Raw genomic sequence first — 13,000 nt, forward strand, 5'->3', positions numbered from 1 at the left:
TCTTTTTATCAGAATATTTTATTTCAACAGTCAACACTTTTTTCAAAAAGTAGAAACTATAGTTACTTCCCTGAGTATAAAGAACAAATTCTATAATAAAAGACAGTTACAAAATTAAGCAATTACAAGTACATAATTTTCTGCATTCCATTGAAGTCTATTACAAATTTATTCATAAAAATCTCATATTTTGGAATTTTAATGATTAAAAAAAAGAACAGGTTATTTTGCACCTGTGATGTTATGGTATCACTCTGATCTGTCTTTATCAAATTCCAGGGCAATCTTTAAAGCAGTGCTATTGAGGCCAACAGACTGCATGTTACATATGATAGAAACAATTATTCCCCTTGGGGGGACTTTGTTATTTATAACTTCTGTATCCAGTTCTTCAGGAAGGACTAGCAGGACACTACTGGCACCCACTGCACCTCCAGTATGTGAAGCATAATGCCGTTGCTTCCTACAAGAACCATGTGTTTGTTTTTTTTCTACAACACCCCATGCCATTGCATATTTACCCTCTTTATCCCAAGACATTTCTGTGTTAGGGACTGGTGTCCAAATCATAACCATTGTTTCTGGTTTGAGATATCCAGGTAAAAGATTTTCATTTGAGTTCTTAAACAGCCCGACTTGGTAACCATACAGCATTGCATTCCCAAATTTCAGAAGGTCACCCACTGTAGACAGAAATCCACCACCAGCCCACTTATAGGAATTATCCACGTAAGGTGTGTTGATAAGACGTCTCTTTTTATTGTAAACATAAAATCTAAAATGAAATAAGAAGGGTCATTAAAAATTTAATAATCTATTATTGACTTTACACAGGATAATGAATAAGAAAATTCATTGAGACAGATTGTATTTCAATGTAGTGATTGTATATTAAGCTACAAACTAACCACTAATTTTTAGTGTGATTCAGATACTAATGACACACAGATAACTGGGTATGGTAATCTAATTACCTTGTAAATTAAAGCACAGAAAGTGGGTTTTTTTAAATTGGTTTGGTTTGCCCATGCTAAGTATGTTAGGCTTTTAATTCTTGCAAAAATATACTGATTAATATTGCAGAATACATTTTCCCTAAGCACATGGAGCAATACTTACCGTTTGGTAGATATTCCTAGTTCTTGGGCTTAATGTTGAATGATGTGACACAAGTGAATTTCATTAGTAAAAGTATGAACATTGGGATGTGTGGAATTAAGGTTGCTATTTGAATGAACAGATTTCCTGAATAAAAATACCCAGAAATATCATGTATAACAATGTGACATGGTAATTTCTTGGTGTAGTGGGAAAGACTAGAGTTAGCAAACATTGGTCTGAATCTCAACTCTCACCCTTACTAGCCATGTTTATTTTATTTGATTAACAGATATTCATATAGTTCTTACTATATGCTAGTCATTGTTCTAACAAGTATATAAATATGAACTAATTTATTCTTACAACAGTGTTAGAAGGTACATTCTGTTATAAATTACTATTTCACTGATGACAAAGTCACATAGCTTGTAAACGGCAAAGTTGGATTCAAACCCAGGCAATCTGCCATTCCTATTCTATGCTACCTTTCTGCTTCAGCGTCCTTTGAAAAAGGGGGTTTAAAAAACCTGCTTTGTAGAGTTTGGAATATGTGTCTAAGGTACTTTGCATATTTCTGGAAGGGGCTTAATAAAGAAATGGTAGTTGTTATTTATTCATGCATTTAACAATTATTGACAGAAGCACTTATTTACTATGTGCCAGGTAATATTTTGATGCTGGAATAAAGAATTAAGAGACAAAGCATCTGACCTTATTAGGTTTATATTACAGTGTGAGGAAACTGTACCATAAATATTAGGCAAGTAAAATGAAATCACAAAATAACTGAACAAAAAATTAAACTTTACACATGAGGATCCTTTCTTAGATTTTGAGTTTGCTGACTGCCTCACTTCTAATGGTATGCAACTTCATTTTAGCTCTACTATTCATGAGCACATTCAGCTTGAATCTCACTATCACTTTGAACTGTTTTACTTCTAACATCTCGAATTCAGAAATATCTTCTTCTATGACTTCCAATCCAGCTCTTCAAGTGAACCTCCATCTATTTCCCTTGCTTCTTCCCTATTTTCTCATGTGTTTTAGTCCCTACTGATTTTACCTGCCTTTTCTGTTCTAGCCTGCACTATACCATCAGCCATTTTAATTATTTTAGCTATGGTATCACTTGCACCTTTGGGTTCCTCATTCTTCTAACCTTGCATCGCACCAATCTACCAATCCTAAAAAAACTAAATATGCCCTTCTTTGTTACCCATCTGCCAAGAGAGGCTATATAAAAATCCATAAAACAATAATGGACATAATTTTATACTTTTGCTAAGGGACTTCACTGCTGTTATTAAATCCTTTTTCATTATTTTCCTGGTTATTCCCTGGGTATATACTTCATATAACCTATTCCCATTCTTCCACTCACAATCCTCTACCCTAACTTTGGTCCCAGTCAGCAGATCACCATATAGTTTTTTTTTACTGATAAGACTGGAACCATCCAAAGTAATCCAGAAGTTCTTACCGTCATCTCTAACTATTTATATCACTATCCATTCTTTCTACTTTCCAGTCACTTAAGACATTTTCCTATTGTTTTTAAAAGTAATTCTTTACCTGAATCTTTGATTGCCTTGTTTTGCCTCTAAAATCTTGTCCTATTAGTTATATTTCTTAGGTTATTTTCTCTACTTGAAGTCCATTGTCCAGTCAGAAGCTAGAGATTATACTCCCCTCACCTTTCTCTCATTCATTTGAAACCCTGCAGTAGTTACAATGCATTAGGAATAAAATCCAAACTTCTTACCATGGCACATAACCCACTCAGTGATCCTCAACAGTAGTACCAAGTTCCTAAGAGAATTTTTTGGAGACATTATTTTAGCTTGTTACAATTACTAGAGAGCTCTTAATGGCAGTTAGTGGATAGAGCTGCAAGATCCTAAATGTCCTGTGATGTATGGAGAAGACCCACACAAAAAATGATGTGTTCGGGCTGGGGTTGTGGCTCAAGTGGTAGCACGCTCACCTAGCATGCATGAGGCACTGGGTTCGATTCTCAGCACCACATAAAAATAAAATAAAGATATTTTGTCCACCTTAAATAAATAAATAAATAAATACGATGTGTTCTTGCATATCCTGCAAGACCTTCAACTATCCCATCGGAGATTCTGTAAGTAAAGAATATATTTATAACTAGCTGAGCCTAGAAACTTCTTCTTGTTATATTTAAACACAAAGTACTTTTTGCACTTTTATTCTACCATGAATTTTTCTTTAATGTAACTACTGTGAAAATCAAAGACTGTTTTACTCAAAACTTTACCCAGAGTTGGTCACCAAGGACACAAATTGAAACACCAATAATTTCATCTTTATCAGTCTGCATTGCAGTTCACATTCACAACACTTTTATGTATTAAATTTCATGTAACTTTATTATGTTCTATAATGTTGCTATGAGTAAACTTTAACATACTGAAAATATTTATTATTTATTATAAATCACACTCATTCTATTTATTCTTTATAGTGCGGAACAAGCACTTGTGTGAATTATATTAGCTATGACTTTCATTGCAGGATATTGAAGTAGTATTGTGAAATATTTGTTAAATTAAGGGGCAGTGGGTCTATAGCATTGAAACTCATTGCCTAACATGATTTAGCATCTGCTTACCTCTTTGATCTCATCACCGATAACACCTTGCCTTGTTCTTTTATGCCAGATTTATTTCTGTATTTGAAAAAAAAAAAAGGCAAGCTAGCTCTCCTCAGCATTCTTGTCTCAACAGGCATGGCCTAAAACTAATGTATTTTAAATAGATCCCCTATATACTCTGCCTATTAAGTTTATATTCCATCGCCCCATTTATTTTTGGTACTGGAGATTGAAACCAGGGGTGTATACCACTAAGATATATCCCCAGCCCTTTTTATTTTTTGATATGAGTACTTTCTAAGTTGTGGAAGCTGATGTTGAACTTGTAATCCTCCTACCTCAACCTCACCGAGTTGCTGGGATTATAGCATGCAATACCGTACCCAGCCCATGTTATTTTTTTATATCAATATCTGAAATTCTTACTTCTTAACACATTTGTCTATCTCTTCCCATGTTAGGTAAGTTTCATAAGGGTAGAAACTTATCTACCATGTTCATTGGTGATTTTCCTACCTTGAACAGTACCTGTCATATAGTCAGTGCTCATTATGCATTTTGATAAAATCAAAACATTGTCATTGGCCAGATACTTAATGACACCTGGCAATGCACAGGAGAGATAAGTAAAAGCATACAGAGTGGCTGAGCTCTAGGGGCTAACAGGCTTGCTGGACAATTTTTAAATTTCAAAGCCCTATGAGTCATCTTGGAAATTTTGTTACAATGCAGATTCTGCTTCAGCAGGTTTACAAATTGTGCATTTCTAACTCCCAGATGAAGTCCATTCTGCTGGTTTGCAGGTTTATAAATTGTGCATTCTAATGCCTAGATGAAGTCCATTCTGCTGGTTTTCTGAGTAATAGGTTGTGAAATGACTCAAAGATGAATCTGGGGAATCCTAAGCACTAATAAGCATGAGCATCACCAAGAGCATGGTGGTTCAGTTTGGCTGAGGCAGGAAACTTTTGAGGATAAGTGAAAAGAGGTAATGCTGGAGGAGCAGACATGGGACAAAGGACAGATCAAAAAGGCCTTTCTGTGCCACGCCAAGAACTTTTGACTCTTTCACTTTTGATCACAAAATGCCTAAGTTTCCTCCAAGGAAGAAAAATATCTTCCCACAGCTTCCAGCTGCCAGTTTTCTCTCTCTTCCTTTACTGCTGAATAACATGAAATAGTCCATACCTGTTCTTTCCATATATGCATCCTCTCTATTCATTCTTCAACCCCTTAAAATTATAACTGATAAACAGCTGTCTAACGGATTATCACGCATCTTCTCATTCCTTTTTTCAGTCCTCATTTAACTTATCCCCTGTAGCACCACTGACCCATACTTCCTAGCATAACTCCCAGTTCATTCTGCCCTCTGGGTGCTCTGTACCCTAAGATTCTCTGCCCTTTCAGTAACCAGTTTGTCCAATTATACAAGGTCTTCTTTTCTGCAGAGAAAACTACAAATCTGCATCTGTACCACAACCTCTGCTCCAAATTGACAGCTGGATAGTCTACTAATATTAATAATTCCCCAATTTGGTTTGGGAGAATGGTAGGAATGATGTTTATCCGTGCCACCTATGGGGCTTCTCCTTCCCAAAATTATACGCTTCCTTCAAAATGTATAACTTTGGAAGGGTTGTAGGCATATAAAGTTTGAAAAATGACTCCTTCTTCTTTCAAGATTCTTCTATGTTCCCTAAAAGTTCACATTATAAACTGGGTGAAGTAGGACTGGCAGTTAGGAAAGGGATGGCCACGGGTATGTGTCTATTAAAAAAAAAAAAAAAGTCCACAAAGAATCTCAATATGCTCTTTGAGAACCACTGATTGGATAGGTGGACTTCTCAAAATTCACACGTCTGAAATGAAAATCTCTTGCAAACCTTTTTGTCATATTTCTTCTTTTCAAATAAGATGTTAAATCCTTTTACCTTTCTCCCTTTTTTTCAATTCCTATGGTCATTCACATGTTTTAGGCTCTTATTACTTTCAGCCTAAACTCTGATTACACTTATAATGCCAGTCAAGAGTAAAATTAAATATTTTCTCACTGAGATATATATTTCTTAGAGTGAACTCAAAGCCTATAAACCAGAAATACCAATATTTTGGCTAAAAATCAATTTTCTGTAATTTATTTTTAAAAGTAAAACGTTTCAAACCACTTATATTAAGGTTGAAATGAGGACTCCTCAGTCATTCCTTCTTAAAATATAAAAATACAGAGAATTCTAGACTATATACTAGATATAGACTTCAATCTCTTGGTTCCTTTGACAGAAAATAAATTAGTAATTTTTCATGAAAATAATTTTGTTCAGATGAATGACAAACATTACTATTTCAAATTCCTAGGGAATTTTGGCTTAAAATTACTCAAAATTCTTGGGTAAGTTTCAGGGACATCTTTATAAATAAATAACTGATTGAGTGATGTCAAATGACAAAAAGCCTCTTCCTACTTATTTAGGAATTTCCAGATTTTGCATAAGTATATTATATAACCACAGAAATCTACATCTACAAACTTAGAAATTTAAAATGGTTTTTAAATTTCTTATTAACAATAAAAAAGTAAGAGTTTAAAATGTGTATTATAAGGGCTGGGGCTGGGGCTCAGCGGTAGAGCGCTCGCCTCTCACGCGTTCGATCCTCAGCACCCTGGGTTCGATCCTGGGTTTGATCCTCAGCACCACATAAAAAAAATAAAATAAAATAAAAATACTGTGCCCACATATAACTAAAAAAAAAATTTAAAAAAAAAGTGTATTATAAGGGTCTAGGAATAATTTAGTGGGAGAGTACTTGTCTAGCATACACAAGGCCCTGGGTTCATCCCCTAGTACCACAAAAAAACTAAAAACCTCACAACATAAATGCACATTACAAAAACCAATTCCATTTTAACATTTAACATTAATAATTAAATTGAACCTACTAGTGAAGAATCTGTCAGCAAAAGGAACAAAAGGAGCCTGAGAAGGAATAATGCTTAATTCTGGAAGACACCAGAAAATAAATAGAAAATAAGGATAACTTAATAGAAGATAAATCTTCCATTTATCTTTTAAAATAAACTTTTAAAATGCAGCAAACACTTCAGAAAACACTCATTTATTTGGTTTTAGTCCATCAAATTATAAAACCAGAGATTTTTTTTTTTTTTTTTTTTGCAGTACTGGGGATCAAACCCAGGCTCTTGTGCATACCAGACAAGGACTATCATTAAGCTATATCTCTAGCACAAAATTAGAGATTTTTGTTGCAAGCATTGTGCCAAACACAGAAAATATTCTACAAGGTTAATAAGCTAAGGTATTGACTAAGAAGTTCCCTATCAATTAACTGAGTATCTTTCAGTGGCAAGAACATTTACTCTACTCCCTTGGGGATGTTTGCTTATCATCTATTTAATTTGCCTATACAGAATATATTTGCTATACAAATCAATATAGGTATAGATTCTGTATAGTGCCTATATAGAATCTATGGTCCAACTCTTCCATTTAAAGAAGCCTTAATTTTATATAGGCCAATAATGTACCCAGATAAAAGTAAATTCCCTCACCTACCTTACAGGTAAGTGTGGCCTGTGGCTACAGTTAAAATTCTGGCCCTAGACACTTAAACAATGTAAGATTCTGGGAAAATACTTTAAACAGGTAATGGACATCAGGTGGCACTATTTTAAACATACACATATACATAAAGAGAATTGATAAAGAAGATATTTACTTTGGAGAAACAATTAACTCTATGCCTAAGAAGTCAGTAGACCAAAAAAACAAACAAACAAAAACAAACAAACAAAAAAAAAAACTGCAAACATTTCATTTCGTACAAAATGGTACAATAAAACAAGTGAATAGAAACATATTGCAGTTACTATATTTTACTTTAAGGGTTCCCCCTCCTTGGGTATTTTTTCAGATATGTACCAAAAAACTCCTCCTAAAAGATATTATCTTTTAAACTCCTTAAAAATAACTATTACAAAAAAAGAATCAGAGAGTTTTAGAGACCAAAATTGATACTGTATCTAATAAGATAAAAACATAGCAAATAGATAGAACATTTTTTTAGGAAACATTTCTTTCTTTTTTTAGTGACCTATTTTATTTCACAAGCACATTTAACTAAAATGAATCAACTACCACTTTAGAACTACTAGGTCCCATCAAAAATCCAAAAAACAAACAAATCAGCCTCAGAGCTGACAGGAATCTTCCTCACCAGAAATGGAAAGCCACTGCCTTTTTTCAAGGATTAAGAGCTAAAATGACATTAATTCACCATCATAGGCCATATTTTGATTTTTGCAAGTTACTCATCAGGAAATAGCAAATGACAGCTGTTCTGCAGTCTGTAGATTCATACAGCCTTATTTCAATTTAGAATGAGGCTTAATTAGGACACACAATGTCCTGCCATAAAGACCTAGACACTCATTTTCAAATCTTTAGGTGTAAATCAACATAACTTCATGCAGCTACACCATCTTTAATAGAGAATCTTTTTTAGATTCAACTGACAACCTCTGGTATTTGTCCCTTTTTCTTTTGTTTTCCAGAAGAATATAATGCTAGACCTAAAAATAGTAATCAGGTGGCACTATTTTAAACACAGACGCAGAGTCTGAAGTGGTCAAGAACCACCGAACTTAAAAAAAAAAAAAAAAAATTTAAATTCACTGCTTGTTACTAACCTGGGTTTCCCTTCTGGGTTTCTCAAATCTCCTTCAGATCATAGACTGATTTGAAATGCACATTTAATCCATATTTAAACTGTTCATTTAAAACGATAATTTTGCTAAATACAACAGAAGATTGAACAAAACAAATGTGGAGATTGACTCCAAAAAATGCTGCCATTTTTTCTGCTTCTTTAGAAAGTACCATTAAGCCACTTGGAAAGCATATACTAATGGAATATGCTAAGTAAAATTAATAGTTGATTTATTAAATGTGCAATCTTTGTAACAGATAACAGAAAACATCACAACAGTAAAACGCATATTAGTAATCAGTCTCAAAATTTTCTGCCAATGCCTCTTTTAGAAGTTACTAGTAATAATTAAGATAAAATTTTAGTTTGATATATTTTACTGAAGGACTTTCAAACTTTTTTTTTTTTAACCTTAACCCACAATAAGGAGTACATGTCTCATTCTGACTAAATGAACACACATGCACATGAATGTGTCACCTATCTGAAACAGAAGTTTTATAGAATAATACAGTCGCACAGATGGCTGGTTATTTACAACATTGATTCTTCTTTTCATCCTTAGTAATAGAATTACAGCTGTCACTAAGTTTGACCATTAGGTTAACTTTCTGCCAACAGAAGGTGAACAGAGATGAAGGGTGGCACATGCCAAGTCTGGATGCTCAGGCATTAAGTACACTGCTTCTTCACTCTCTTGCTTTTTCTAGGGATCTGGGATCTAGCTTGTATTATACAGATGGGGACACCACCATCTGTATGAAAGCTGTAAGATGGAAGTGCATGGTTTTTTTTTTTTTTTTTTGGAACTGGGGATTGAATCCAGGGATGTACTGAACCACATCCCAGCCCTTTTAAAATATTTTATTTAGAGACAGGGTCTCACTAAGTTGCTTAGCACTTCACTAAGTTGCTGAGACTGGCTTTGAACATGTGATCTTTCTGACTCAGCCTCCAGAGCTGCTGGGATTACAGGCGTGTGTCACTGCACCCAGCCTAGCATCTGGGTTCTTAAAAGGTTGTGTAGAGCAGCTCTATTTGCCAATCTGAACTCTCACCTCAGGAATGATGCATGAGAGTGTTAAACTTTTATTTTCTTCAAGCCATTGTATTTTAGTGACTTTTTCCTATAGCAGCAGTCTTCGCCCTAAAAGTTTATATCTACCCTTGATACATGCAACACATTTTATAATTATTTTCTATTCTACTTTGTTTTATGAAAGACAGATATACTGATACCAACCCACTAAACTGATTTTCCAACTCATACTGGCCATAAGGTCTAGTTTGCAAACTATCATACAGTTTGAAAAAGGAGTGAAAAGAAAAAAAAAAAAATCAGTAAAGAACATAGTGCTTAGCACCTTGGCTAATTCTAACTATAAATAACCATGAGATAATCCAACCAGTCATTTTATAAACTTTTGATTTACATTTTCCTAACATTTGATATAATTGTCCTTTCATTCATTCTAATTTTTTAGAAAGTTACCAAGTTTTGTATTTCAAATATTTTTCCTCTAATAATAAAACTTCAAATAACTTTAAAAGGTAAAAATAAATCTTTATTGAATTTGCTAACACTATGTTCAATTTAACTTTTTAAATTTTCTGAGGTGCTTCAAATTTTTCCTCTAATATAAACTTTTTTATAATTAAATAATTTAAAAATTCAAATATTTTTATGAATGGTTTTGAAGTGTGCCAGTTCTCAACAGAATACTAAAATTTTTTAGCACTTTCATAAGTTGTGTTTAGTTACTTTATATAACATAAATTAGTTAAAACCCTAAATTATAGAAAACTTCATAAAACAAAGCATAAGCTAAATTTTAAAATATTAAAGGCTAAACAGCTCTGACCAAACCCTTTTCTGTCATAATGGTAAATGGTCAAATATGAAATTACCCCAAAAAGTAACATTTTTCCTTCTTAAGGATTCCAGTTAATACATCAAAGTCAGTGTTATGAAGTTTCTCCATAAATTACATTAAAACCTGCTAAGCAATTTGCCTAGGATTTTAAATTTCAAATTTACATAAGTAATTCCAACTTGATATTTTATATTTAAAAGATGTAAAATAAAACTTGGAGGAACTATGGCTTAAACATTTTAGATCTTAATCCTTATAATTAAAAGGTGCCTAAGGATGTCTAATTATAAAAAAAAAGGACTTTAAACCTAAATATATTTAAAATGTTCCATTATTTTAGTTAGGTAGCACTTACTATTTTTATAGTACACTAAAAGTGTAATTACTCTCACTAATGGCAGGTAGCAAGGATCTACATAATCCAAATCAGAAGAGCATTTTAACATGGTCATTTATAAACACATACAAACTCAAACATAAAACTCCTGATTAAAAATATATACATATGAACAACCTAATAATTATTTACCCTTACAAATAGTTTTGTTACTATTTTATATACTTAATATTTCAAAAGCTAGATATTAAATAATATCAGTGACAGATTACAACTCATTGACTATTAATCCACGAGAGCATATTGGTATGAATAAATAAGTTCATAAATGAATAAATAAATAAGAAGGGAAGTACTTTCCCACAAGGTAATGCTAACTAACAAATATTGGGATGATAATGGAATTAGAAAGTCACCACTGGCAACCATTATTGTCATAACTGATCCAGACATTAATCATGAATGGGTGTTAAAATAAGTAGAAAGTTTGATGAGAACTAGGAATTTTACATAGTATCTCCTCAAAATATACTTGTTAACTGAACAAAGGAAAACCCAGCAACTTCACAAGGGAGAAATGTGACAGGCACTACCTCAACAAAGTCATTAAAACACAATCACCAATAATGGGATAAACCAACATCATGTGACTTCTGAAAGACATGACAACTAGATGCAATGTGGGATTCTGTATTGATCCCTGACCAGAAATAAAAACTTTTCTTTTTCACTATAAAGAACACTAGTAGAACAATTGGCAAAAAGTCTAAATCAATTTCTTGAATTCCCTTGTTCTCAAGAAACACACATTTAAATATTTATAGGTAACGACATGCCATGTCTGCAACTTATTCCAAGTGGTCAACAAAAAAAAAAAAAAAACCACAGATAGATAATGCAAATGTGGTAAAATGATAACATATGGGGAAACTGGGTGAAGGGTATGTATATGTGAATTCTTTGTACTATTCTTTCAATTTTTCTGTATGTACAAAATTATCTCAAAATAAATGTTAAAACAAAACATAATAAAAGGAAAACAAACAAATCATTAGATAAACATAAGAAAAGGGGTGATTAAAAGAGCAAATTACAAATGCACATGATGGGTGAAATTTTGGTTTAATTATTCATGCGCTTACATTATTATTGCTATATTTTATCTAAGTGTCTTGGGGCACTTTACAAACATGTTTTATTTTCTTCACTGTATAAATGGAAAATAGACATGCAGAAAAGCTCCCAAAATGTGGCAAATTGATTTTGGAATGGAAACAAGGAAAATTTGACTTTTAATTGGTAACACAATGTTAAAATGCAATATATAGCTAGACACACCAGAAGGTATTTGTTTACCTTGCTCTATTGTAAATCACTGGCTCATTTTCTTCCTGCACAGTTGTCAGCATATCCAAGTCATGGAATATTTTCTGCATATAGTCCAAATATTTATATCCTGAAGCTCTTTCTACTATGGCTGCCAGTAGGGTATAGCCAAAAGTTGAGTACAAAAACTGACTACCTTGAGACATCATTGCAAGAGGGGAAAAAACAGAAAATACTTAATTATTATTAAAAAATATGTAAAATATTTTCCCACTGAAAATAGGCATACCTTTAAAATTGTAATATTTTACTTTAGCATATCAACAAATTCAGTTAATTTTGTATAGCCCCGCTTATTGCATCTCACTATAATGCAAGAATAAAATGATGATCGGTATATGTATCTAAATTTCAATGAATCTGTTCCTTTATCTGATAATGAAATAAACAAATGCAAAACAAAAAAATCATTCAAACTGACAACCAAATAGGAAGGGGAAAAAAAGCAAATTTGATTTCTTGAGTCAACTATTCTTGTTCTCAATTCATCTGGTATCGTAAACAATAGATAAATAGATGTGTAAGTTCTCATTTTAATAAAATATATGTAGGCATAAAAACTATTTCAAATACATATTTAAATATACATTATATATGTAGAATTTTAAAAACATTATACACGTACATATATATAATTTCATATATGTAATTTTATACTACTTTGTATTCTGGAAACTTAAAATTTTATTATCCATATAAAAATGGGTAGAAACCTTATTTTTTTTTCCCAGTACTGGGGATTGAATTGGGGAGCACTTTGTCACAGAGCTACATGCCCAGCCCCCGACCCCACACCTTTTTTTATAATGATTTTGTTTTAGTTGCAGTTGGATACAATACCTTTATTTTATTTTTCTGTGGCGCTGAGGATAGAATCCAGCACCCTGAACATGCTAGGCTAGTGCTCTACCGCTGAGCCACAACCCCAGCCCCTGTCTCTTATACACATCT

General features: G+C 32.9%; 1 protein-coding gene across 1 annotated transcript in view; it reads right to left on the reverse strand.

The window, feature by feature from the left end:
• Lactb (lactamase beta) overlaps positions 1 to 13,000 on the reverse strand; it is a 20,491-nt gene continuing 7,491 nt past the window's right edge. Inside the window, exons 6-8 of the mRNA XM_048793218.1 lie at positions 12,020 to 12,185; positions 3,743 to 3,799; positions 1 to 775 (exon numbers count right to left, since the gene is read on the reverse strand). Coding sequence (XP_048649175.1) covers positions 250 to 775; positions 3,743 to 3,799; positions 12,020 to 12,185 — 749 coding nt within the window. The 3' untranslated portion in view covers positions 1 to 249. The remainder of the gene's footprint in view (positions 776 to 3,742; positions 3,800 to 12,019; positions 12,186 to 13,000) is intronic.

Source organism: Marmota marmota, unplaced genomic scaffold, assembly GCF_001458135.2.
Source record: "Marmota marmota marmota unplaced genomic scaffold, marMar, whole genome shotgun sequence".
Classification (NCBI taxonomy): Eukaryota; Metazoa; Chordata; class Mammalia; order Rodentia; family Sciuridae; genus Marmota; species Marmota marmota.